Source organism: Fundulus heteroclitus, chromosome 8 (assembly GCF_011125445.2).
Source record: "Fundulus heteroclitus isolate FHET01 chromosome 8, MU-UCD_Fhet_4.1, whole genome shotgun sequence".
NCBI classification, from domain to species: Eukaryota; Metazoa; Chordata; class Actinopteri; order Cyprinodontiformes; family Fundulidae; genus Fundulus; species Fundulus heteroclitus.
Window position 1 is genome coordinate 19,893,076 of NC_046368.1, and position 27,661 is coordinate 19,920,736.

Consider the following 27,661-nt stretch of genomic DNA (forward strand, 5'->3'; position numbering starts at 1 on the left):
CAACACTTTGGACATCCTTGTAAAGAGGAAGACATTGGATAGATGGGTGTTTGAGTGCACTCATCAAGTCATTGTGACCGTTTTGTCTGGGTTTGCTGCAGTAGCTGTTATGTAGCTGAAGCAGAATGTGCTCCGGATGAAAGAAACAGACGTGGGCGGGCCGACTGCATTTTTAAAAAGCATGTGGCGTTCCCTGATCTTGTGAATGTTCTGCAAGGAGTGCTGGTGTGATCTGGGAATCATCGTCTGCTTCTGTGATGTTTGTTAGAAATGTTAATACTTCTGTAAAGCAGACAGTCGTTCACTACTGGATACAACTTTTTTTTCTGAGCATTATAGTTTGCTCATCATTCAGATGGTTTCCTGAAAAGATTCTTACTGTCTGTGTGTTGATGAACCCTGAGGTTTGTATAGTGGAGGATCATAAATCTCATAGAACCTGTCAAAGGGCCCTCCAGTCATTTCACCAGAGTGACAGAAAGGAAACTTTTCCACAGGTTCTTTTTCCACTTTTTTTTAGAGTTAAGACTTCAATTCAGAGTTAAGACTTGTTAAGTGACCATAAATTGCCCAAACAGGACCATTTGGGTTTTTACCGCTTGTATCTGAATTTGGGTAGCTTCATACAAATGAAAAGTGTTTCTTCTCAAGCATCTTTATAAATCCTGAGACAAACAGTCTTTAGACAAAAGCTGAGCATCAACAGGAAATGGCAGCAGGAACAGGAGTGTGCTGTAATGGCCGTGGTATGCCGTATAATCCTGTTGCATGCTTGTTTAACCGTTTCGTCGTTACTTTCTTTTCAGGAGGAATATGCTATTAAAGCAAGCAATGGAAGGAATGACTGATTTTTTTTTTATGTGGTCAAAGCAGATCCCAGGCGCACCAACACAATGCCTATACATGACAATACAAATAAACAATGCTGGCAGGGCAGGGGGAGAAACTTTCAAGTGCTAAACTCAGGGTTGGTGGTGATTATTAACAAAATATCAGTAATTAGTGCAACTGAGTAAAATAACAAATCCCCTAGCTGTATGGAGAACCAATAGTGTTTTGCTTTAAAGCCTGGGAAGCAATATGAAGCTTGTAAGAACTACTGTGATTCTTCTCTATGGTGAACATTTATACTATGTTAACACATGAGTAAATTGTCAAGCCCTAAAAGTAAGTAATCAAGTTAAATCAATGACTTATGAGCGCATTGCAAGTAAGTAAACAGCACAACTTCGGAATATTATAGTATTATATTATACTGCTATGCAGATAGGTGATAGCGCTTCATTTGTAAGATCAAACATTTAAACCATAGCTCCATGCTATGCAAGTGTCCTTGAAGAAATCATAAACCCCACATATTCACTGGTATGTGTGTAAAGGAAAGAACAAAGCAAACTGTGCAGATATTTAATAGACAGTCCTGCATGTGTTTGTGTGGCTATAAAAGGGTCAAGCATAGAGGACAGAGCTTTCTATGTTGTGGTCATCAGGTCTCCGCTGGCATGTCAGATTAACAAAAAGACAGAAAAACAGACACTGTTAAAATCTTGATATAGTACAAAAAATAAAAATAAAAAGTTGATTAGAAATGTCTGGATAAAAAAATAATTGGATAACAAGTAGCTTTTATAGATATAGCTGCCTTTTCTAAGTGTGTTTACAAAATCAAAGTGACTGTGGCAAGATTTTTTTTCATTCTATTAAAGGAGCAATAATTAAGACTGTAAAATTAATCTAAATCATTCTCACTCGTCCTTCGGGATGGAAGTAACATACCCCATAAACAATCAGTCCTCTCCATCAACAATGTCTTAGTCAAGTTTTTTACCTGTCAAACCTAGAGGTACAATCCAGAACTATTTCAGTTCAGAGTGTAGCCCGTGTTTACTTCCTGGTTCCTGAACCAATCATGTGAGATTTCCCAGGGTTTCCAAAACAGAGCATAGACATAATATAAGAGTAGACGCGTCATTGGGCGGGTTCTGCCTATGCTGCGATGCGTCAGAGCGTCCGCCATCTTAAATGTGGCAAATCTGCAGTTACTCAGTCACTTAAACAGTATCAGAGGGACTTTAATCTCTGAATATACTTTGTATTCGTAGTATTTTTTTTGTAATATTACAAGTTTATTTTCGTATCCCTTTAGCTTCATTCTCCTGAATTTATTCTCCTAAAGAATAAAAATATTTAAAATAATCTAACCTGGCCCTATTACTCCAGGAGTGAAATAATTCTGCAAACTGTGACTATTCTGGAAATGTTCCCCCTTAATTCTCATAATATGATGTTTTTATCATAACATTATCACTTTTGTGTTTGTTTGTTTATTTTTACTTTATTGACCTAGGACTTTTTTTCCTCATATTATTAATTTTACCTCTTTAATACTCACCCAAAAAGTCTGTTCCTAAAGGTTCTCATGTGACACGGTTTTATGAAATAATGAAGACCACAATCTGATTCACGTTCACAATAACAGAACTCAACTTTTTTCTGCCACATACAATATGGCGGTGACGTTGACGTGCGAACCTGCGCCCTATGACGCGTCTACGTATATATGTCTGTGAAACAGAGTGCATTATTTTATCTTGGCAAAAGAGAAGTTGCCTTCAAAACATGGAATATATATATATATATATATATATATATATATATATATATATATAAGGGGGGCAGGGTGTATGGCCCCTAGAAACTTGGCACGGCCCTGGTGACTATCTGGCCCGGTGAATCTGACGCACAGCGTGGACACTCAAACACACGCATGCTCGTGTCCTCGTTTGACTAACATCCAATAACTGGTCTGCCACCTAGCGGCGCGGATCACGTGGACGTGGTGGTGGTGGACTCCGGGCTCGCGGGCTGAGGAAAACCCTGAGCTCCGTGTCGCGCGAACAAAAGTAAACCTGGAGCCGCGCGGAGCTTTGTCAGCCAGCAGCTGAAGCTGAAGAAACACTCCCATGTGCCGAGCACCGGCGAGCGGCTCTATCACCCGGTCAGTACGCGCTCGCATGGCTTAACTCTGGGGGACTGGTTGGAAACTATGTTGCGCGTCGCTTCTTGGAGGGATAAGCAATGAAATGAAACTATGGATTTGAGGAAGTCGGGAGGTGAGCCGCCGGTGCAGCTGCCTTTTGTTTGTGTTTCACTAACGGGACGCCTTAACTTTATTTGCGGGACGTGTTTTTATATAGAAATGTTTAATCCAGATCGGATGTCTGCTGGCATCTGTGAGGCTAAAACAGGCGTCCGGGGAAGTTTAGTGCTTCCCCTGCAAGGTGGAGGGTAATTAATTAATGAGCGCGCACAGGACAATCAATAGCTGGGGGTGACTAATCACTGGAGTGGAAGGGCGGCCCATTAGACTACTTAGACCCGATTAAAGACCTTCCTGGTGGACACGCACAGAGTTGGACACGCATACATCCATTAGATAGAATATACGTTATATTATATAACGAAACTGTTTTCGTGACCAAATTTATTCAGTTGCGCGTGTTTATTGAGACTTTAAGCACAAAAAGTGAAATGATTATCAATTACTTAGATGTGTATGGAAATCCAAAAGTGACACAATTCTATAATCGGAAAATCTTTAAATTACCACTCAAATTTGTCTTGAAATCATTGAAATTTAAATCAATTGAATGCATGAAATAATAATAAATATTCAATAAAAAGTGATGTGTGGAACCACATGAATGAGGTATTTGTGTATATGTATTAAATGAATTAAATATACGGCAAGGCATTTATGATTTACTTATTCATTCTACTGTAATTATTTGCCCTTGTAGTCTAATGTTTTTGGGATAGATTTAACCTACTGATGCTAAATGCTTGGCCCTGTCTTGCAGTATTTACTTCTCTCTTATCTGTGTCAAACATATCAAAACATTTGAAACTATTAAGTTCATAATGTTTTAGTTTAAAAGTGAAAATTTGATTTCTCAAAATGATCTCCAATTTTATGTAAGGTTTCGACTGCTTAGTTTTACTTTATAATATGAACAGCCTCGGTAGTTTCAGTGGGGGAGAGCAGGACACAACCTTTCAGTTTTTTATTAGAAAATGTAGAAAATCAAATATTTTTTATGATGCATCTCCTGCATGTTTGCTACAAATGCAATAAAACTGTCAATGCGTAAAGTGGGTTTGCAAAACTATTTAAGGCCCTATAATAAACAGTTAGGTTGACCTCCCTTTTAACAGTTTATGTGCAAGAAAAAACAGGACTGGATAATAATAACTGCAGATTTTTTTTATTATTTTTTTATGTATGAGGTGTCTGTGATCACATTGCTATTTATTTAAATTTTACACCAACATTCCCAAATGTTTCATTCATTCATACATTTCTTTACATTCGTTTCTATGTGCATTCATGATTTTTTTAATCCATATTCATTATTCGATTCTTTCATATTTACTCAAATCAAATATTCCTCCATTCACAAAATGACCTTCAACTCACTTTTTCTTTCTCTCATTTGACATATAAAATAAAAACTTGTAGTGAATAGTTTACAATATTTATATAGTGCAATATAATTTATCATGTGCTATAAGTGTTGAATACTTGAGTAGTTATACTCTACTCTGCACTGGTTAATTGATGCATGAAGTTTTTTCTCTTTTATGTTTTGTAGTCCTTGAATTGTGGAAAACCGTAATTGACAGGTGAGAGCCCGGAAAATGGCATCATCCAGGAAAGCCCGATTGATGCTTCCCTAAATAAGACAGTTAATAATATATCATAGAAGTGGATTCAGTTCTATGATATTCACCTATCCATCCTTAGCTGCTATTACTGTGTTACTTTTAACCCAACTTTACAACTTTCCCCTATGAAATCCAAGAAAATACTGTATTACAGATGCTTAAAAAAAAGCTTTCAGAAGGCTTATTGTTCACATATGGACATTTATCTTGAAGAACTCACACAAACCTGTCCGAAATACAGGTTATAGCAAATAGAACAACTTTTACCTGCCTGCAGATGTAAAACAATATTCTGCATCATATACCAAGCGGTCACTGGGAACGTGACGAACTGCAAAGACTATGTTCGGATTCAGTTGGGGTTGTTTTTTTTGTTCAATTTAGGCGTTTTATTTTGAAAGCCTACGTTGCGAGTGTGAAGGGAGCTCTGCACATGTTGAATGGTGTGTGAGGAGAACTCATGGCTTCTTCTAACTGTTAATGAGAGCCCATCAGGGCTGACAGTGAGCGTAAATTTCCCTGTCAACGTTCAACTCTAATTTTAGTCCAGCGCTCCGACCACTCAGGGGTCCACGAACCCCTAAATCAGTCTGCTATGACGCTTTGTTGTTTGGATCCTATCAAATTAGCAGCTTGATGCACAAACACGGTACCCCTCTCCAGACATTCAGCACTGACTCATCGGGAGTTTAGCAAGCTGGATAAAACATATGGAGGTCTGAAGCCACGTGGCGTTTGAAGACTAGAACGAACCCCTTCCACGGCCGTCATGTCCGTGTCTATAAATAGGTTTTGTTTGGCCCAGGCAGACCTCCTCCTGGGATACGATCAATGAACCGGGGTCCCTCACGGTCAAAGGCACGATTAATGGAACGACTTGTATTTTATTTGCTCATCTCGCCCAATAATAGACCAAGTTCCTCCCTGTGAAAGGTCGGGAATCCTTTAATTAATCGTTCTTCATCTTGATGAGCGCAAATGTAGAGTTGCTGTTTATACCCGTCTGTTGTGATAATTGCCTTGATTGTTGAAACGGGCAACTTTTAGCAGATTTACGCAGCCGTCTGTTGACCCATAAAGATTCAAAACTCATGACAGAAGAACCTGAGTGGCATGTTCTCATGTCTTTTTCCCCCGTTTAGCAGTGGCTAAAAAGAAAATGGGCTTCTGCGTTACAACATATTATACTTTATAGAAACAGGAAGTCCTTGGTTAAAAATTTAAAAAAATCTATATTTTATTGTAAATGTTAGGGATGACACCAGTTCTGGCTTTTGGCTTATGCACATCAGTACCAGCAATCTACGTTGGGGGTGTTTTGCTCTGTTCCAGAACTCCGTTGTGCACAACAGTGATGATAAAGACACCAGCTAATTGAACCTGCTTCATTAATCTGTTTGTCTGAACAGGAGGAGATAGAGAGCGGATGACAACCAACCATGAGACCTACCTACTTATGGCCAGCACCCAGAATGACATGGAGGATTGGGTGAAGACGATCCGGAGGGTCATCTGGGCACCTTTTGGTGGAGGTTAGCATGACTGCAGCCCCTGTTGTTATTAATCCATCAGCTTTGGAGTGGACTATTGCCTTAAGATCCTGTAAACCCTTGTGTTTCTAAAACTAATGTTATTTGACGAGTTTTTGTTTGTTTAATGTGCACAAAAATGCACATTTCTAGCAAATAGGTTATTATTTTGTTGGGTCGGTGCTGGTATGAGATTCTTAAGGTTATCTTACATAAGTTAAAATAAAAACAACTTATGACATTAATTACTAAGAAATGTAAAGATAACATGTATAACAAAGCAATTATTTAGGTATGACAGCTGTATGACAGCTTTTGGCACCATACAGAACTGCAGTAGGAAGTTCCTGTGTTTAAATCCAGCAATCCAATTTCCTCATGGAGTTTGCATGTTCTCCCCAAGCATGCACGGGTTCTCTCCAGGTACTCCACCTTCCTCTCGCCGTTCAAAAACATTAATGCTGGGTTTAATTACTACTCGAAATTTCCCTTAGGTTGGGTATGTGATTGTGTCTTTGGGATGGATGGATTTCATTTTACACAGAAATGCAACAATTATCCCAATTGTTGATAAAATAACATATCTCATTGATTATTGTGATGATATATGTTTATATAATCTGAAAGGATTAGGGTAATGTTCATTTACTAGATAGATGGAGCAGAGATGTACACTAATCACCTAGTACATGATTAGTGTTTAAGCAAATGTGCTTACTGTGCAGAATATCATTCCCTTTTGCCATTCTGCTCTTTATAGAGAACCACAAGTGTCAAAAGCTGATATTATTAGGATATTTATTTGAGTTATCTGCTCAGACAGCCAGCCTGCTGTCAGTATTTTCAAACGGCCTAATTTGTCTTTCCTGGAAGCGAGGGAAAAGCGTACCGGCCTCCTTTTGGCCAGCTGACCAGCAGTGCCCATCAGCAGTAAGTGAAGTTGGGGCAACGCCGCGTCCTCCCGGCTTCATACCTGCTGTTTCTGTCCTCACCACGATGTTTCCTCACAGAAACGCACGTGCGTTCACTATGATGCTGTTTTTGTAACCTTTTTCTTTTTGGTACTCACCAAACAGAAAGAGGTGCTGGGTAGAGCTTTAAAGCCTGTTGCTTCTCACAAGCAAATACGTGGTGGAATAAAAACCAGTTTTAAATCCTAATCATGCGTCTAAAGAGCTGAAAGACCGATGAGGGAATTCAGCCATTTTGTTCTGGCGTCTTGGAGAAAGGATGCATCTATAAGATTCAGGATTACCTGTGAAGACTGGAGATGCAGAATGCAGGATAGGAAGTAACTGGGGTCTGGAGTGGCTCCTCTCTCTGGATCCTTGGAGATATATTTAATGGTAATTATCTAGCTTTTTTTTTGTAGTTTGGTAAATTATGTCTTTAATAGTTACTTTGTATTTTTGGATGTTTGAGATTAGATATGTGCTCAACGGTAAGCCCGGGGCTTTACACTATGCTCCCTACAACTAGAAAAACCTCTGGCTGCTTGAAAACTTTAGCTAGCATCTCTATGAAAGTCAGAATTTGAGAAACTTTAAAACTTTGGTAGACCTTAACACTGAAGACTCATGCCTAGTCTGTATAAATTTTAATTAAATGAGTAAAAAAAATACAGAATAATTGTACTTTTAGTTATTAAGCTGAAGTTATGGCCCCATAGTGCAGTATATATTTGTTGTGAATATTAAAGCTTTTACTTAAAAAAAAAACAACAACAACTGAAAGCAAAGTTTTGTCTACCAAATGTAATCCTGCCACAGACTGCCACTAGACTGATTTGGCCTCTTGCCCCCAAATTCCACATCCTCCGTTCCAAACTTTTAATTCATTCGTTTCAACAGCATCCGAAAGTTCTCTTTTACTGATTATACATCGACTCAGCATATTTTTACTTCCATCAAGTATGCATTGGCCACCAAAAACTTTTTGTATTTATATACAAAGCCTATTATATGACAAATCTGCTTCCTTGTTCGGTAGAAAACCTGTAGTTTGCATCCGATATTTAAATAAAACTCAACTTTATTGGGAATATTTAGAATAGATGTTTTAATTTGAACTCGGCGATCTCTTGTTACCCTAATTTACTTTGACAAACCAGATGTTGTTAACGTTATTTTTCCTGTTTGATACGATTGCAATTGTGCCGCCTGACCTGGCTAGAGTCTGACGGACCGTAACGGAGCAGAAAATTGGACTTGCTCCGTATTTTGACGGTGAACGACAAGAGAGCTTGTCCACTGACGGAGACATTCAGAAAAGTCACAAAGAATGTGGACGCATTCTCATTAATTAAAATAACAACGTAGTAGCTCCGTCGGAGGACGTGTACCACCGTTACACTAATATGAAATTAATTTCATTCAAACAAGTAGGATTTAACATTTATTCGTAAAAATGGGAAAACATCACATTGCATTTAACCCATTTAACCCATGTTTTGTTAACGTTTGGTTGAAAAACTTTTTTTTAAGGATCTAGAAAAACTTAATTGGTAGCTGCATGTTTTGGAGTTTTGGCCGTAAACTCTACCTTTGTCTTCGCTTTCCGTTGTCTCTTCCAAAGTAATGAATGGGTTTACACCAAATATATGTGTCAAATAAAACAATAAAACCCTGTCACTAAAATTCAACCGGAGTGCCTTGATGCTGTAATTGTTCTCTGACTTTGTTGGAATTAGTGTGCTGGTTATTGAGTCTCCTGCTGTGCCGGCATGGCTTGTTATTGACTGGCCTAGATCGCGCATTAGCGGGGGCACCAGCGCAGCATTTGTGACCAGACAGGCGGTACGGGCGGGCGGCCCTCGTTGCCCAACAGAATAGACGAGGCAGAGTTGGCCCCCCTCTGTTTTCAGTGCAGGGAGTTTGATGTCTATCGCAGTTGACTGCTCTTCAAAAGGACGAGCCATTTGTCAAAGATGCCACAGGAAAGGTGGCTCCAAGTTTGAGCCTAGCCGGGCTTCCCCTCACAATGAAGCACGCCCACATAGACGCGCATACCGACAGCGCACACATTTGGCCATTTTTGCAGCAGTGACCGACCGAGACCTGATAGGCTGATTTTAAGATGGCTAAAAAGTCACAACAAAGTTTTGGGCAAAGAGCGCTGGATGAAGAGGGCGAGCTCAAAACAAAGTCTTTTTAGCTGCACACAGGCAGTAAGAACAAATCAACAGTGAGAGCAGAAAGGAAGTGATTGGAGTCCTCTGAGAAAAATGTGCAGCTGTGGATTCTCCATCTGGATCCTTGGAGATTTATTTCATGGTAATTACCGTCTGTTTATTTGTAGTCGGGGTGTTTTGGGAGGTTTTTTTATGTTTCCAGTAGTAAGAGATTGGAAATTGTTATCTGATATGTTTTTGTTTTTTTTGTTTTTTTGTCTGGAGCCACTTTTCTACTGTAGCTGAACAGAGAGAAAAATCTCCTTTTTGTTCCTCATATTTGTCTTTGCATTTACTTTCCGCTGGCTGCAAAACAAATCTTTCCTTGAGGAAAATTAATGTCAATCTTGATCTCTCTCCAGTGAAACTCGTTAAATATCTGCAGGTGAATGTTCCGGATTGAAAGGAATGACATAAACATTTTTTCATTTTCATCTCATTTCTTTATTTTGTAATGTTTAAACAGTGTCTGGCTTTGGGTTACCTTCAGAATTCACCTCTAACTTCTAAAAGTCCTGCCTTTTCCCGAGCTGTAGCTCTTAAAGAAACAGAGGAAAAAACGTACTAAAGTCTGGTGTATTATCACAAATTACCTCTGCTGTGGTTTAAATCAAGCTCTAAGGTTCACTGAGCTGAGAGATTTAGGCTACGTTCTCACTGCAGCCTGAAGTGACCCAATTCCGATTTTTTTTGTTTGTTTTTTTTGCCCATATGCGACCTGTATCTGATCTTTTTATGACAGTCTGAACAACACAGATCGGATTTTTTCAAATGCGACCCAGGCCGCTTGGATATGTGGTCCTGAATCCGATACGTATCTGATCTTTTCAAATGTGACCTGTGTCTGTACGGCTGGGTCGCATTTATCCGACCTGTACGTCACCGATACTCGACCAACGTCACTATTCTGCGTCCTGCTATGCAGAAGCGGGAAGAAAGATGACACCCATAGCGGACAACAATGAGGAGAACAGTCAATGGACGGAAAGCTCCGGTTAGAAAATAAATTAATGACCACAAAATGTGCGCCAGCATTATAATCCATGTTTACTTCCACAAACACTGAGGACGCTTGCTACGTGTGACGTCATCGCGTCCTCAAGTGCGCATGCGGGACACTTGTTGAACGCGTTCAGTTCACACAGGAGATCACATACAAGTCGCATATATCTGGAAATGTGAACGACCACGCAAAAAAATCTGATTTTGCCAAAAAAATCGGAATTGAGCATCAAGACCCGCAGTGTGAACGTAGCCTTAGTCAGCTTCCAATTTCCCTTCTACCAATTAGCCTACTAGTTTTCCTACTTTTAACTGGATATTTGGATGCTCCATCATTCCCAGGTCTTACTTTTAATGTTTCATATTAGAGTAGGAATAAGAATCCATTAAATCAGGGGCATATATAGCAGAGGAGGCTTTAGTTCTCTTCTATAATATGGAAGTTACAGCTTATAGCTGTGGAAGATTGATCTGGCTAGATTACAGACTCAATAAAGCCGGTAGGACTGCTTTTTTTTGTCCAACGGTGGTGTTTGCGTTTGCCTGGACGGCAGCCCCTTCGTGTGTCTGAACGGGGCCCGAGGTTGTTGACGGAAACCCACGAGAGCTTACACAGAACGTCACTCCCGTGTTCTGAAGGTCTGCTTTTTTTTTTTCTTTTTCCGTACAACCTGTCCAGAAGGAACAGCAAACACGCAGGAGCAACACACTCAGAAGCATAGGCTGTTCAGCACACGCTGTTATGTGTGACCCAGGAAAAGCATTCCTTCACTCTTGACTGGAACGTCTGGAGAGAGAAGCCCGTTCACCGTCACCTTTTCTCATTTGGTCCTTTGTGTGGCTGTCCATGCAGGAGGATCCGCGATTTGTCTTTAGGGGGACATTAGCTCACCTTTATTCAGAAAGCAGAAACCCAACTTGAAGTAATTCTTCAACTAATGTCTTTTTTAGGATTTGTGTAAGCCATTTGCTGTGTTACTGTTGGACAGTAGGAGGGAAATGGATGCATTCTTTGTATTCCAGCTCTGTTTTTGTTTTCTTTCTCAGCTTTAGAGAGAGATTTTTTTTTCTTTTTTTTTCTTTTGAAAATGCGCCTGAAATTTCGCACCTCGGGTGTGTGGTCTTACCACAAATGTATTGATCGGCATTTCTTCAAGAAGCTGACTGGATCTGTCATTTGTAAGAGAGGTGAGTCTTACAACATGCGTAATATTGTTTGAGAAAAAAAGGTCTCTATGTGAATCTGACTACCTTAAGTGGAAGAAATGACTCCGTGTGATGTTCTTAAAAATCCAAAGGGAAATCTATTTTAAGTTTTTGCATTAAGTGTAGTTATTTTACAGCTGTGGCTCAGGGTATCGAATGTACGTTGGCCCCTGATGAGCTTTGTATAACCTGGTCAGCGTGCCTCGTCGTACCACGTCCACGTGTCTGAATCTGTGTGAGTAGCTTCTGTCTGTATCTGAAGTCTGGAAAAGTATGCAGATCCAAATCTCCTAGGAAGGCAACCCTAATCCCCTCTTGAGCTGTGTCCACATGAGACGGCTGCAAATGGCAGGCTGCCTCAACACCAGGGGAGTGGTGCTGATCAGGAGGTCAGACTCAATCTGTGCAGGTATTCCACAGATTTTTGGGTTTAAGTGCGTCTTTGCAAGGTGCAAAGAAAACTTGATTCTGATGTTTTTGTAGCTACTGTAAAGCCTCTAGGATAACTGGATATTGGATCACTTTTCAGAATTTGTAGCTTTAATGTTATTTGATTAGTTTCCTGGGTGAGACAGAACCTTTAAGTCAAGTGAAGATTGATGTTGAGTTTGAGGGCTTTGAGGAAACCATTTTAGAACCCTGATTTGTCCATTCCAAAACCATTTTGGATATACATTTGGGTCCATTGACCTGTTGCAGTGTTCAATTTATCCAACTTTGAATCATCTAACCCAAAGCCTCACCCTCAGGTGGAAGGAAATGGTTCTGATGTTTAGAAAAAGCCGGGAACCAACTTGTCATGTAGTGGAAACTGCTGGTACATCAGTAGCACTGTCCACAGTGTAGCATGTTTTTATTGCCATAATCTGACCCAGAAATACATTGCCTACATTGACAAGCCACGTGTCTGTTATAGAAGCACTTTATCATCACATAACATAGACAGAGATACTGTATACATCTCATTTTTGATTCACTCCCTGTCTGAATAGTGAGTATTGGGATGAAGAGTGTGGAACTTGAAGTGTTGTGCTGCATCTGGGTGCAAGATTTTACTGTTGCCATGATGCGTCGTCTTATTGTTTTGTTTTTTTTATTCATATTGAGTGATCACGCAGTTACATTTTTATGTTCTATAATTGCCCCCAAGTGATGAGTTAATCATAAGCTGAATTAATCATACACTAGCTCTTGCCATCAGTCCCACTTTCAGTTTTAGCCATCCAGCATGTTGAGGTGAGTGAAACATGTGCATAGTGCAGCGATAGATGAAGAAAACTTGTTGCATCATTGCTTTTGTATTTTATTTCCAGTTGCATTGATCCTCTAGCAGTGGTGGACACATGTGGTATACACGACATGTTACAATTCATGCTGCAAAATGTCTTTACGTGCTAAAAGAAATCTGTAGCAACTTGTGTTAGATTAGTAGTAAGAGAATCTCTTCATTGTTCTGTTCCCTTTTGTCTTATGCGTTTAAATTGAAAGGCAGATTAGAGGAAATTTACAAGAAATTCAAATTTAAGCATGATCTCTAGTTTTTGTTATTTACGTGAAGTTGTTTAAGACATCTGGAGTTGGGCCTCAGTCCCCCAGTGACTCTCCGAGGGTTAAAAAGGGGAGTACAGTGATGGATCTGTTTAGACTGAACCAGGGGCAATATTGGTTGAGAAGCCTTGGGTTTAAATTTTGAAAGAGGACATTTCTGCACGGAGCTCGCATGGTCTCCCTGTGCATGGATGGGTTTGCTCTTGGTACTCCAACTTCCTCTCACAAGCTGTTTTTGTGTTTTTAAATACATGGTCCCACTAAAGTACCCTTAGGTCTGAGTTTTTGTGTGCTGGCTGAGTTATTTCTCCTCTGTGTGTATCTCTGTGTTTCCCTGTGATCCCCTAGTGGCCTGTCCAGGATGAGCTTTGCTTTGCAGAGATGGATACTATATGTAGGGCTTTGCTGTTGAGCAAACATCAGTCACCCTTACATCTTCATTTAGCACATTTTTTATCTGCTTCAGGGATCTTTGGACAGAAGCTGGAGGAGACGGTGCGGTATGAGCGCCGGTTCGGGAACAAGCTGGCACCAATGCTGGTTGAGCAGTGTGTGGACTTCATTCGCCAGTGGGGCCTTCAGGAAGAGGGACTGTTCAGACTGCCAGGACAGGCCAATCTGGTCAAAGAGCTGCAGGATGCCTTCGACTGCGGGGAGAAGCCCTCGTTTGATTGGTAAGGAGAAAACGTGCACGTACGAGCTGAGCATAGAAAGATGTTCCACTTGTCCATGCCCAAGTTGAACATATATTATATATTCAAACTAGCATTCCTAGTTTGAATATAAAAGCTTGAACATTGATCAGTTTACAATAAAGATAAACTGGAGACACTTGATGTATAGCTCTCCTTCTTATTACTAAGAAGCCAAGTAATGCTCGTCAATGCTTAACTTAAATAATACAGACAATATATTATTTCTCAATCTTTAACCTGGAAATGACCATGAATCTATCAGGATGATGGATAAGGGCCATCGTCATGTAAAAAGCAGCTTTCCACTTTCCTTTATTGCATTTCAGTGGCAATGACTCCATCCACCTCTTCCCTTATTGGGTTAGTAAACCCCCTGCCAGCCTCACCACCTGTTCCTCCTTGGATTATTATCATCTCTAAGTCCAAATCCTTTCCTTTTGGAAGATCCTCTCAGCTGGCCGATGCTGGCTTGCTTTCACCTCCATTTCCATTTACTCTTTCCTTTTCCCCTCTGTTAAAGCACAAGGATATCGTGTGTCTGAACTTTTTGCTTTTGATTTTTAATATTGGAAACTATAGGCTTCCTGGCAAATTGTAGATATGTTAAAGCATTTCACTGACACACATAGTTAAAAAGACTAATATTATAGCATTACTGTTAAAACTTTATAATAGACAGTTATTGAACACAGCATATTAAAGAGAGCACCAAATATAAGCAATAAAAAAAACAGGAGTTTAAAGTCCTTCAAGCTTCACAGCTTTAGGTTCTTCCTGCTTTTCTATACATACTGGCAGAATACTAAATGTAATTAAAAGTCTGTTGCTCTGTTTTACTTCCTTATAGAAAGCTAGACACGCCAATAGAAAGCCAGCAATTGATGTGCAAATTAAAGTATACTACTACACCAGTCTGTGTGTGGATAATAAATGCCAGCCAACCAAAAAGCACAATGTGCAACGGTGTGTGTAAGAATTAAACATCTTGTGGTAAATCTCAGTGCTCCATGATAAACGGAGTCTAACCTGTAAAATGAGCAAAACAGGAGCGCTCCTATAAATAGTAAGTAGCTGGAACATGTTGTCTTTCATGTTGAATGAAATCCATGCTTTTTTTTTTATAAACAGTGTAATGTTAAGTATGGAAAAAAGATGCATTAACATGAGACAAAGACACAGTTTCAACAGCTGTATCTTTTGTGGACAAAGCAGCAAGGATAAATAAATAAATAAATAAATAAATAGTGAGGGAGAGGCAGAGAAACACTAGTTTTTCAAAGAAATGAAATTGGTGTCAAAGCCGAACACGACCGCTGCAGGGTGGGACTATTTTGGATTTAAACCAAATGACGCCACTCGCTTAATGTCTGAGCCAGTAGGTCGAGAGGATATTATTGCGTTATTATGCCATTTTCATATTAGTTGAAAAAGGTCTCCAAATGACAATATGATTTATCAGCAATAATTCTTTTATCGTCCAGCAAAATCTATCATGACAGGCCTACCTGCAACACCAGGGCAATAGCATTTGCATGGGATTAAACAACGGTATCAACGACATAAAGATGGAGCGATGCACCAGTAGCAATTTTGTAAAAACAGCCAGCCCTAATAAAGAGCCTTGAGGTACACCTTTATTGACAATGCTGATGGCATTAAGAGATTAATAACTTGAACATGCTGCTTAGAAAAACCAGGAAAAAAAAACAACAGCCAGTGGATCTGTCTGAATGGCTTAAGCCTTTGATTTAAGACGTCATGATCCGCTGTGTCAAATGCTTTAGAAAAATCTATAAAAAAAACTGCAGAACAGAAGCATTGACACCCAGTTCTCGCATAAAACCATATAAAAACTGTAGTGGAAGAAGTTATAGTGCCCTGATGTGTGCTAAAAGCAGACTGAATTGAATATTTAATTGATAAAGTACAAGTACTTTTTTATTTGGTCATTCACTAATTTCTCAAGCACCTTTAGTAAGGATGCAGTTTAGAAATGGGCCGTGCTAAGCCAGACATCTGAGTGCACTGCCTGAATATATGATCAGAAAACCAGTTTTAAGGTCGGTGTCCCTGGAAAAACGAAAAAAAAAAACATCCCTTTTTGCAAACTAGTGTTAAAACATCTTTTTTAAAGGCATTTGGGGAAACATAAATATTTATATCTAGTCTCTGAGACAACACTCCAGACAACATGATTTTAATATTTAGAAAAATGTAATTTCTCGCTGAATACTTTTTTGCTTTAAATGGGGTTTCTCTCCTGTTGTCAAATTATATAACACGTAAAACTTTGAGGACGAGTGGCCAATCCAGTGTGTGAAACCAGTAAAATAACAACCCAGCAAAACAGCAATCATCATGGTAGACAGATAAGTAAGGTGAAGGTCCAGGCACACTTGGGAAAGTATATCTTAATTAGTAAATGAAGGATCTGTACTGTATTGTTGTGGGTATCATGCTCGTATTAAATAGAAACATATTGATCTGGTGATTCTCAGACTTCTTGCAGGACTGGTCACTTCTGTTTAGAGACAAACGTTCTCACAACCCCAGTGTCGTCACCGTCTCATCTGTCCACAGTAACACGGACGTGCACACGGTAGCCTCTCTACTGAAGCTGTACCTCAGAGAGCTACCTGAGCCCGTCATCCCCTTCCAGAAATACGAAGAGTTCCTGGCCAACGCCAAACTGCTCGGCAAAGATGATGAAATGGTAGGAAACGGGGGAATTACGCATATTTTTTTTTCCCCTTGTATATGTCCCGCATGAGGTGGGTTGAGTTGGTAATAAGTTAGCTCTGAAAATCCTCCTTCTAGTCCTGTTAAATCGAATCTATTTCCACCACAGTGTACCCGCAATGCTCAAACAGGATTTGTCTTACATCATAACACACGGTTTGTATCAGAGATCCTGTGCTGCAGCTTGAGACAGTGTTATGTGTAAGGCAACGTTTTTGGGTGCTGTGTTTGCTTATTTTTAACCCTCTACTGGATTTAAAGTCAGGAAGGAATAAAGTGGAGGAAGCAAATTTATGTCATTCAAAAGTACTCATACCTCTTGAACTTTTTTCTCATTTTGTCACGTTACAAACACAAACCTCGGTGAATTTTATTGGGATTACATGAGACAGACCAAAGATAGGGAAAATGATGATTTTCCAAATTTCTTGCAAACAAATATGAAAAGTTTAGTGTTGATCGAATTTAGCCCCCCCATGATTATCACAATTTATTTGTTGTGATAAATTTCTGTTTTTAGATGAGGGGGTTTGTATTTATTTCTTTTTAAAAAAAAAAGCAAAATTAATATCAAAAGTTTATGCTATGACTGAAAACAGATGTTTTTACCTATCCCAGAGTAATGCTGCGTTCAGACCAAACACCTTTTGAGCATCAACAAGGCGTCCAAGTTGAGGCGTTAGAGCACATAAAAATCCGACTAAAGCCTCAACGTTCAGCGTCGTGCAAAGTGGCTCCTGTTAGGAAGAGCGACTCTGATTTTTTCCTCTGTTGGACTCTTTGGGAAATTGCAGATAACCTGGCTTTACTCACTAAATAAAGCTAGGGAACCTGATTGTCGGACGCCTCTGCGCCGTGTCTGGATCCCCCAGATAATTATGAGTTCCACCACCAGGAGCTGCACATAAACGAGGGTCGCTTTCAGTGCTATTTACGTCTCAGCCAAGCCCAGTTTGACAACCTGCAGATCGGTACCGGTTCCAGCATCTCCAGCCAGGACACCAGGTACAGGCGCTGCTTTTCAGCTGAAAAGTGTCTACGCATATATCTCAGGTCTGTGGGCGTCATTCAGGAGGTTTGGTCAGTGACGAGAAGTAAAAAATATTTTTCCTCTCTGAAAATCCGCCACTACGTCACATAGCGCAGTCTCTCTGATTGGTTGACGCCCGTGTCCAGCTGCAAAAGTTCAGATTTTCCAACTCTTGCGTCGGCTGCTTTAGAGGCGCTTAAATCATGTAAAAGCAAACATGCAGCACGAAATATGCTGAGGGCTTCAAAACGCGCAGCGTGAGATGTGCGTGACGTCCCGAAGCCCCTAGAGACGCATCCACCGTGGACTTTGCATGTAAACCCGATGCCCTTGATGCCCAAAAAGCATTTGGTCTGAATGCAGCATAAGAGATGTTTGGTGGTACATTTAGATTTTTTTTTTCATTAGAAAAATTCTAAATTAAGTATCATATCCAGTTTTTTTTTTCTTATTCATTAGTTTGTTTGATATGAAATTGTATCTTAAATCTTAAAATTTGGGGATTTTAAGATTGTAAGACCTGAGAACCATCTCTAACCTGCAGGGCATGAAGGAACTGAAAAGACTGGTGGAGAGTCTACCTCCAGTGAACTATAACCTCCTCAAGTACATCTGCAGGTAGGCGTCAAGATGGAGGAAGTTCAGGCCGCGGCAAGAGTTGTCGGATAACAGTTTGTGTGCATATTTACATTTTGTGTTTTTTTTGTAGATTTCTCGACGAAGTTCAGTCGTATTCAGGAGTGAACAAGATGAGCGTCCAGAACTTGGCAACGGTCTTTGGGCCGAACATCTTAAGGCCAAAGATTGAGGATCCGGTAACGATCATGGAAGGTGGGTGTTGAGAGCATCTGTCCGTCACCTCAGTGTTTCCCTTCATTTAGGCCTGCTACCTGCTTAAAAACACATTTGTTTAGGATTGCCTTCAACTGTTCTAGTTAACTGAATCACCACTTCTTTGTTCTATTTTCTATCTACATTTTATTCCTACTTGCTTTTATTCTGTTTTAATTTGCTATATTTTAATCATGTAAAGCACTTTGCATTGTCCCTGTACTGAATTGTGCTATATAAATAAATTTGCCTTGCCTGCCTTGCCTTACTGATGCGTGATCTCATTCGGTCAGGAACGGTTCTGGTCCAGCAGCTCATGGCCGTCCTGATCGGCCGCCACGACGCGCTGTTCCCCAGAGGCGAAGACGAGCCGACGGCCCTCGAACTCGCCAACAACAACAACATCGCCCCGCCGAAGGGACAAGTCGGCACGGCTGCCTCGGCCGTCAGCGCGCTGTCTCAGAACGCGGAGAACAACAACAACGCGCAGCTGATGCGGCAGTGCGTCTGGGAGGCGGCCGAGTCTCAGTCGCAGCGCCCGCCGGCGGACGGCAGCGGCACCCCGCGATCGGCGAGCCCCAGGACCGTTATCCCCGGCCGCTTTGAAATGACGCGCAGTCCACCCCTGCTGGTCAAGAAGAACCCCGCCTTCAGTAAAGGAAGTGGAATCGTTACCAACGGGTCCTTCAGCTCCTCGCCCCCATCAGACTTCGAGAAGACCCAGAACCTGAGTGGCGGGGGGAGTTTGCCCATGCGTCGAAGCGGGGCGCTGAAGGCCACCAAAATGGGCACCAGCGGGGTGACGAGTGGGGGCAGTCCCGCTGCCAACGGGACAGGCGCTCTTCGCCTGGGGATCCCGGGTTCTGATGCGATCGCGGCAAGTCCAAACAGCCGCAGCGGCCTTTGGGTGCAGAACGGCTGCGTCGCCCTCCGGGAGAGCAACAAGGCCCGCGACGGCTCCAACAGTGGGGACCACACGACCAATCAGAACCGCCTGTCCACGTACGACAACGTCCAGCTGAACCATCAGAACCTGCAGAACCAGATCACCAGCATGTGTCTGAGCACCAGCTGTGAGGACAAGCAGAGCGTGGACAGCGCCACCTGGTCCACCTCCTCCTGTGAGATCTCCCTCCCTGACAACTCCACCTCCTGCCGCTCCTCCACCACCACCTGCCCGGAGCAGGACTTCTACAGCGGGCAGTACGAAGACCTGGATGCAGCAGCCCAGGAGGGCGAGCCCTCAGGAGGAGGCGGCAGGAGCAGCAGTAGGGAAGGGAGTGGAGACGGAGCAGGAGGGAGCAGTCGTGGTACCAGCAGCAGTGATAACAGTGACTGTTTCAATGCGGGGAACGGACCCGGCAGCCACAGCGCCCTGCACAGCCTGGTGGCCAGCCTGAAACAGGAGATGCACAAACAGAAGACGGAGTACGAGGCCAGGATAAGAAGGTAAAGATGCTCTTTTTAATGCCTAATGGAGGAACGGTCTTCTTCCATCAGTCATGCAAATAGCTGCTTGTACAGGGAGTCTCAGAGGTGTGCACACTCTCCTTTAAATGCTATTTTTGTTCCAAAAAAAAAGAACTGATAAAGTTATCCCACCTTTAATGTGCCAAACATCCTGCAAGATCGCCTAAAAATTAACGTGTAATTACTAGTTTATGCACACGCTCAAATTAATGATTTGTTGAAAGACAATTTCTGCATCAGGTCTTAGAGGAGAGCAGCACCGTTTAATGAGTGTTAGATGATCAAGCGGGGCTGATTAACATGAGTGGAACGCCATTTTGGAGAGTAAACTTAAATATCCGTAGAGAGACCCGCCATTTAAAACCTAAAGCCAGCAAACAGGTCTGTGGTGATGTGAGGAGTCCCAACAAGACGAGACAACAAACAGCTGCTTTTATTTATTTATTTTAATCGGTAATTATTTTTTCATTTAGTTCTTAAATTTACCATTTAAATTTTTTATTTGCTTCTGCATTTTGCTGAATGACTAAACCTCTTCATATGTACATTATCATATTACAAGTCGTGTGTGTCTATTGATTGTTCTCAAAAATTATAAATTTGAGATTAAAAAACTTTGCCTATGAAGCCAAAAATTGCCATATAAAAATCACTAGTCATGATTAATTAATTTCAAAGCCTCTAAATCAGGGGTGTCAAACTCATTTCGGTCTAGGGGCCGCATTCAGCTTAATCTGATCTCAAGAGGGCCACACGACTAAACTCATTGCAAGATTAAATAGAACTAATAAAAGTGAACTTTTTGTTGATTTTTATATTTAAATGAATTTCACTTTTACACAATATATTATGAATAACCTCAGCATTTTTAAGAAAAGTATGTGCAATTTCAACAATACGTTTACTCAGTTAAACATTTACTTGTGCATTATGCATAAGAACTGATCACAGTGATTGCACAATGTTGAAAAACATTTATTCACATTTTTTGGAACTTAAAAACACTGTCCTGCATGACAAAATACATCAAACTGATAAAAATCAAGAAATTATTTAAAATAAATTTTCCACATCTGAAGCTCAGTGCTACCATCTGCTGATTAAAACACAGCGCCCCTCGTGGACAATATAGGAACTGCAGATTTTCAATTAAACGAAGTACATTACATGTTTTTTTCAATAATTATTTTTTATCATTCTCTTCCTCTTATCTCCTCTTTCTTTCACCTTTTCTTTTTTTCTTCTTGTTCTTCATTTCCTCTCCTACTTTCCCATTGTAGTGTCCATATCATTTGAGATATTCCCCGCATGAATCATAATAAAACTATTCACATTCATAAATCAAGCGGAGCACTATGGCAAAAGCAGTACTGCTCCACTTGTGAAAGTCAAATCTGATGAGCTCTTTTTGGCATTAAGACAAGTTAATTCTTATTGCCACATTGCCAGACAGGACACTGGATTAAAAAAAAAAAAAATTTTTTTTTTTTTTTAAATAATGATAATGCATTTAGCCAGCGGGCTGGACTAAATTGTTCGGCCGGAACCGGCCCGCGAGCCGTATGTTTGACACCCCTGCTCTAAACAATTAGATAAATTTTCCCCATTGCATCCAATGACTACTTTCAACATTTTCATCCATATCTATAAAAAGTTTTGGCTTCTCTCTCTCCCTCTCTCTCCCTCTCTTTCCCTCTCTCATTTAGTGATTTACTTTTCTCATTCTCATTGGTAGGAGCACCCTGTTACAACTTAAGTTTAGTTAGCATTTAATATATGATGGTTGGTGTTTTTTCAACCCATGCTAACTTTTAGACAATAAGACTGTAATAACCTAACATATAGCCTGGAGTCAGAGGATCAAAAATAACTTTGGGTTCAAGGTCCGCCTGATTTGAAGAAAAATGCAACAATAAGTAACAGATAACTTGCTTTCACCAACAACTTCAGGTGCTCTTAGATGATGTGTTGATAAAAGGCTGTAATGTCTCCTATTTTGCATCCTACGCAGCTTGGAGCAACGCAACCTGGAGCTGGAGACGGAGATGGTGGGCCTCCACGAGGAGCTGGACCAGGAGAGGAAGAAGTACACCATGGTGGAGATCAAGCTGCGCAACGCCGAACGGGCAAAGGAGGACGCTGAGCGGCGAAACCAGATGCTGCAGAAGGAGATGGAGCAGTTCTTCTCCACGTTCAGTGACCTCACGGCGAGCGGCAACAACGCCGCCGCCACCGAGCCGCGCCGTCCGGACCGGAACAACGCCATCTGGATCCAGTGAAAGGAAGGCGGCGAAGACCGAGGCTCGTTGGTTCGTGGATGTGCTGATGGGAGCTGAAACAGGATCTGGATGCTGACTGAAGGAAATTTTGGCTTGCTTTAATAAAAAAAAAAAAAAAAAAGAATGACCATGAATGGCTAAAAAAGGGATACTTGTGTAAATACAGACATCACCTGGAGTGACGTCAGACTTGCGTTGTATCTGTACATAGCATTATTTAAACACCTCATAGACACTCCTTAACTGCTCTGGTGCTCACTCACACTGGGAAGTGAAACAAAGACAACCTTCATCAGTTTGTGACGGCAAACGGTACATTTTATGTCAGCTCTCTGGCCTGAAAACATGGGAGGGAAGGTGAAATATGAAAACGCATAAAAAAAATAATGACCTCAAACATGGACCTAAAAAAATAATCATGTCAAACTAACCAATTCTACTCGTTTGTTCGTTCCCTGAACATCCCGTTAGTTTCCGTTGTCACTTTGTATGGACCCATGTACATAGGGGGGGAACAATGCAGACGACTGGAGTCACGCGTTTGTAAAAAAGAACTGAATCCAATGCTTATATGTTAATGGTATTTAAGCGAAGTTATCATGGTGATGTGTTTTATATCAGGATTGTTTTTGTCCTTGCACTTCTATGTCTGTCCAGCCTCCGCCAGCTGGTACCGAATGTCCTGTCAGTCGATGTGCACACCGTTTTCAGTGTATTGTATATTTGCTTGTGCTTCTATCCAGTTGCATTTACTCATGACCAAAAGGAAGAAAAAAAAAAACAAAAAAAAAAGAAGCAGTCCTGTAAATATTTTATTCATGGTTGAAGACACTACTTCGTAGTCTGCACTGTGGTTTTGACTGTTTGGATGGCATGGCGTAAGTTCAGATGGACATTTTGTAGCTTTTAATAATTGCAGTTAAAGTGCGGCACACTTGGCCAGTAGCGCACAGTGCCAGTCAGAGGTTTGCACACTCATCCCTGACCAAGCATGTCGTGTTCACTTTGGGCTTTTGTCGATGGATGTGAACTGATCTTGTTGACACCTTCAATGAATCTTAAAAAGAAGAATGTTGTGCACAAAGTTTGTCGTTTTTTTTTTTTTTTTTTTTTTTTAGTGTTTTTAGTGGATTCTCTCAAAAATATACACACATGGTAAAATATAAGCATACACTACCACTGTTATGTGGTCAAAAGTCTCTTTAAAAATTGCAACCCTCGCACCTGCTTTTTGTAGCCATCAACACGTTTGGGTCCTGGCTCGGTGTTTTGGCAGAGTCCATACAGACTGGTTGATTTTTCTGGCCTGGACCTGGTTTTTTAAATTTCATGGTAGTTTGCGATTGGGGCTTTGATGTTAGCCGGCTTTATTTCTTCTAAAAGTATCACTCCCCTCGCATAATGCTGCCACCTCCATGCCTGATAGATGATACACGGTTCCGGAGTTTGAACCCCTCGTTTTGGCTCCTACAAACGTTCGACTTGTCCTTGCTGAAAATAAAGTGTAACCAACAAACAAGTCTATGTATTAAACAGTTTAACCGGTACTTCCTGAAAGTTTATGGTAAAAAAAAAAAGTATGTTTATATAAACTCTAAAACAAATAAAATTAGAATATCTCACTGCTGCAACTCTCTTCCCTTCTATGTGGAGAAAAAAAACACTTAGTCGCACACTAAACATATTACCGACATATAACGGACGTGTCTGAGCCATTAATTGTGACAATACCAAAAAGTGCTGACCTCTGCGATTTGGAAATTGCAGGGTTTTTTAAATTGTGATTATATTGCAAATGCAATTAATTGCCCAGCCCTTATTCTAACCAATTTGGGTCAGATTGTTGAAATTTAGACTAAATATGGGTCTTCCAACAGGACAATTATCAGGAAGACAGCTGACTCTGGAATAGATGAAACAGGTTAACATTAAGCTGCCAGAATGGCCTTCCTATCATGCTTCTCAGTTTTTTGTTTTCACATTGAAATCATTCAGTTGTGATCTAAATTCTTCAGTAGGCCACCCCCAGGTCCCCACCCCCTTTTTATCCCTGTTACCAACTTGTTTTGGTGCTGTCTCTTTAAATCTAAACGAGGCACGTCACACCCCGCCCCCTCTAAATCACAGAGCGTTCCACTCCACCCAGATCAGCCATTTTTGTGGTATGCTGGGGGACAGTGAAACATTTTGACTTTTCCACTTGTAGCTTCAGCTTGGAATACAAAATCACTCTGTGAAATAAAAATGCTGGATTCACAAAATCCGTAAGCCAGAAATCCATGACCTTGATGAGTTGCTCCGCAGCAAATAAAGTCACATAACTCATAAAAATGTAATAGAAAACAGGGCAAACTGAGAAATAAGAATATAAGATATCTGCAGCACATGGAGAGACTACTTTTAGGTTTTCTGCATTCCTAGAGACTCCCAAGTACACAACAAAATGTATTTAAGGCCTGAAAACTGGATTTTGCATGACGTGTCCCTTTTTAAGACAAAGCTACAGAAAGTTAACCTGACTCTCGGCAGAGCTCCACACCACTCTGCGAAACGAAATCCAGCTGCCGAGAGTCAGGTTAGCAGAAAGTCTCTGATTATAGTAAATCTTGCAAAATGACATTTATCCATAGCCACTTTAAAACGAGTGGATTTTGCTTAAAAACTCTGCAGAGCTGTTAGAGCCAGAATAATGCCCACGGCGTGTTGGTGGCTACAGCTAGACAGTCCATGTCCAACTTCCTACGGAGCATTTTACTATTGGTGCTTTTTTATGGATGTATTGAAGCTTCTATGTATAGTACTTTTGACGTACCAAAAGTTGTGTATGCAGTTGTTTGCTGGGTTAGGCACTGGATGATTGTTCCACCTCTAAAAATGCATTAATGGCCCAAAGTCGATACAGGATTCATGCCCATAATGAGCGTCTACATCTGACTGGCACTGTCAGAAGTTTAAGGTTAAGAACTACAAATGTTTGTACAGAATACTGAGTCTGAGGAGAAAATGTACCTTTTCACTTTAAGAGACATGTAGCAAATGCTCGTTGGAAATTCTAATTTAAAGTCCGGTTGAATGAGATGCTGGTTGTAAAGGATGATTGGATATAAATTAGACGCCCTGTTAGAACGGATTCTCCGTCTAGCCTGCAGCACAAGTTTAAAAGTGACAGCTGGATGGTTTGCAACACAGCTGCTTTTTACTGTGAAGAACTCTGATTGAAGAAAGAATTATGTCCGCCCCCGATGACATTAACGGCCCATCTGCACGATCTGACGATGGGTCCATGTGTACGATGACGTGTGTATGTAACCAAACTCAAACCAAATGTCCGCACAGTGTGCCTGGTCAGACGAGGCCGAACACGCTTACTTCTTTTCCGCCAGAGGTTATACCCCCATTTTAAACCTGCTGCTGGTCATTGCAGGGAATCTGGAATGTGTGCATGGAGGGGTTAAAAGACAGGAGGGTACTCTGCGGAGCTCACGTCGCCCCCCCTTCAGCGGGGAATGACGGGCTTTAGCCCAGCTGACGGCGTCCCCTCATTCTGTGAATTTCCACACAAGAGGAGCAGATTATGGACTAAATTGATTTTGGATACTGAAACTTGCGCAAGATGTGATACTTGATGTTTCAAAGGAGCCTTGAAAAGATGCGACAGTATAAATAAAAATGCATTTCCTGTGAGTCTCGTGTTATTTCTGGGAGTACCGTTCTGGTCAAACGTGCGTTTACTGTGTGGACTGTTACCTCACGACTCAGTCAGACCTTAATGTGATCTGCTAAAGCATCGTGTAATTGGCCTGTTGCCTACTTTTACCTTTCAGGATGTCTGAGTCATAAAAAAGAAGGAGATCACCGTTTGTCCCAGTCTATCCAACATTTTAGTTGTTGCGGCTGCAGCAAAAACCCTAATTGGCTCATTATATTAAATCTTTAGTTTTTAATTAATTCTTGCCCTTTATACCATTTTTTTTTTGGTTCTGCTTCAAAAAATAATCAGCTCTGTCTGGATTTAATAGGAAACGCCCTCACTGGTCTACTTTGGCAACAGGCCACTTAGCTGTAAAGGGCAGAAACTCTAAGCATTGTTAAAATTTATGCCCTAGGAAGGATGCATCCATTACAGCTCATTTTGCTGTAACTTAGATTATAATTATACTTAGATTATAATTATACTTTAGCCATTTATAGACCTAGTATTGCTCTAATACTGACAGCGTATCATTCTTACAGTCCCAACTTTTGTCATGTTAGTTACTAAATCCTTATGTACTTTGTTTTTAATGGCAGAGATTTTATGTGTTCAGCTGTGTTTCTCTCCCAGATGAAGTCCCTAAAGGAGCTTCCATTACTTCTTTATTCTCCTTTAGCATAGAAAATACTCCTGGCTCAGTGCTTCTGCACTCTTTCTGTGTGTCTTCTCCAAACCCCAGCCAGTGGTCTCAGATGGCCGCTCACACCGAGCCTGGTTCCGGTTCTGCCGGAGGTTTCTTCCTGTAATAGGAGAGTTTTCCTTCCCCCTGGTGCTATATGCTTGTTCAGGAGGAGTGACTGGTGCAAAGTCGCTGACTCCATGCGATCTGCTGGGTTTCCTTAGAGAAAACTCTTACCAATTAAAATAATATGAACTTTATGGCATTTTTTTATAACCAGGGTCAGACTGTGAATCTCTATGATTGGATTGGATGAATAATATATTTCTGAACATAAATTGGATTACGTTTGTAAAATTGTAGTGAATAGGTACCATATAAATAAAAAGAATTTAACTGAACTGAACACCTGTACTGAACACTCACGCCAATAATTGTTTCCCTGAAGAAACAAGGGGAGAAACAGAAATAAACAGTGCAGCGGTAGCATTTGCTTTTTTGTCTACACTTCTGTCTTACTTTTACTTTTTGTCCCCTTTGTGAGAGTGGGACCTGGAACAACTTTGTTAGCGTGTCTGTTAGTGAAAAACATGCTACCTCCCTCGCCTCTGCATGGTTGCAGCCATGATACTGAAGTGTCGTAGGCGTTTGGACCGACAACCATCCCTTAGAATATAGGATAATCCCGACTGAAAGTTAAAGAGGAGTTGAAACTAAGACCATAAAATTAATTCTTTTTTTACATTCTTACTTGTAGGATTAAAGCAAGTAATAAGAAAATGCCCTCATTAAAGTTTTACAAGGTAACAGTAAATTTTTCTAATCAAAAATCTCGTTTTACCCACAGTAATCCATCCCAACACGTCTTTATCTTATTCCACGGGTATGTCTAAGCTTTTCTTCTAAAAGCTTTTGAAGTTGTTGCATTTTCCTTGAGATTTCAAAACAACATTCCTAAGTGGCTTCAAGAAGAACCCACCCAGCAAATAATTCAAAAAGTATTAAATATGCTAATCACGAATGCAGTGTATTGTTGTTGTTGTGACTGCTGACCCTGAGGAGGCA

General features: G+C 40.8%; 1 protein-coding gene across 8 annotated transcripts in view; it reads left to right on the forward strand.

Annotated features, from left to right (window-relative positions):
- arhgap24 (Rho GTPase activating protein 24) overlaps positions 1 to 23,004 on the forward strand; it is an 80,904-nt gene extending 57,900 nt beyond the window's left edge. For 4 of the 8 annotated variants that reach the window (XM_036140298.1, XM_036140300.1, XM_021307163.2 and 1 more), the window contains 7 exons: positions 6,135 to 6,257; positions 13,646 to 13,853; positions 16,455 to 16,587; positions 18,188 to 18,261; positions 18,353 to 18,474; positions 18,768 to 19,923; positions 21,956 to 23,004. In XM_036140298.1, coding sequence (XP_035996191.1) covers positions 6,135 to 6,257; positions 13,646 to 13,853; positions 16,455 to 16,587; positions 18,188 to 18,261; positions 18,353 to 18,474; positions 18,768 to 19,923; positions 21,956 to 22,223 — 2,084 coding nt within the window. In that variant the 3' untranslated portion in view covers positions 22,224 to 23,004. Of the gene's footprint in view, positions 1 to 2,745; positions 3,114 to 6,134; positions 6,258 to 9,314; positions 9,527 to 13,645; positions 13,854 to 16,454; positions 16,588 to 18,187; positions 18,262 to 18,352; positions 18,475 to 18,767; positions 19,924 to 21,955 lie in introns of those variants that run through there. The other 4 variants (XM_012879790.3, XM_021307165.2, XM_036140297.1 and 1 more) reach the window with 4 other exon arrangements.
- The last annotated feature ends 4,657 nt before the right edge of the window (positions 23,005 to 27,661 follow it).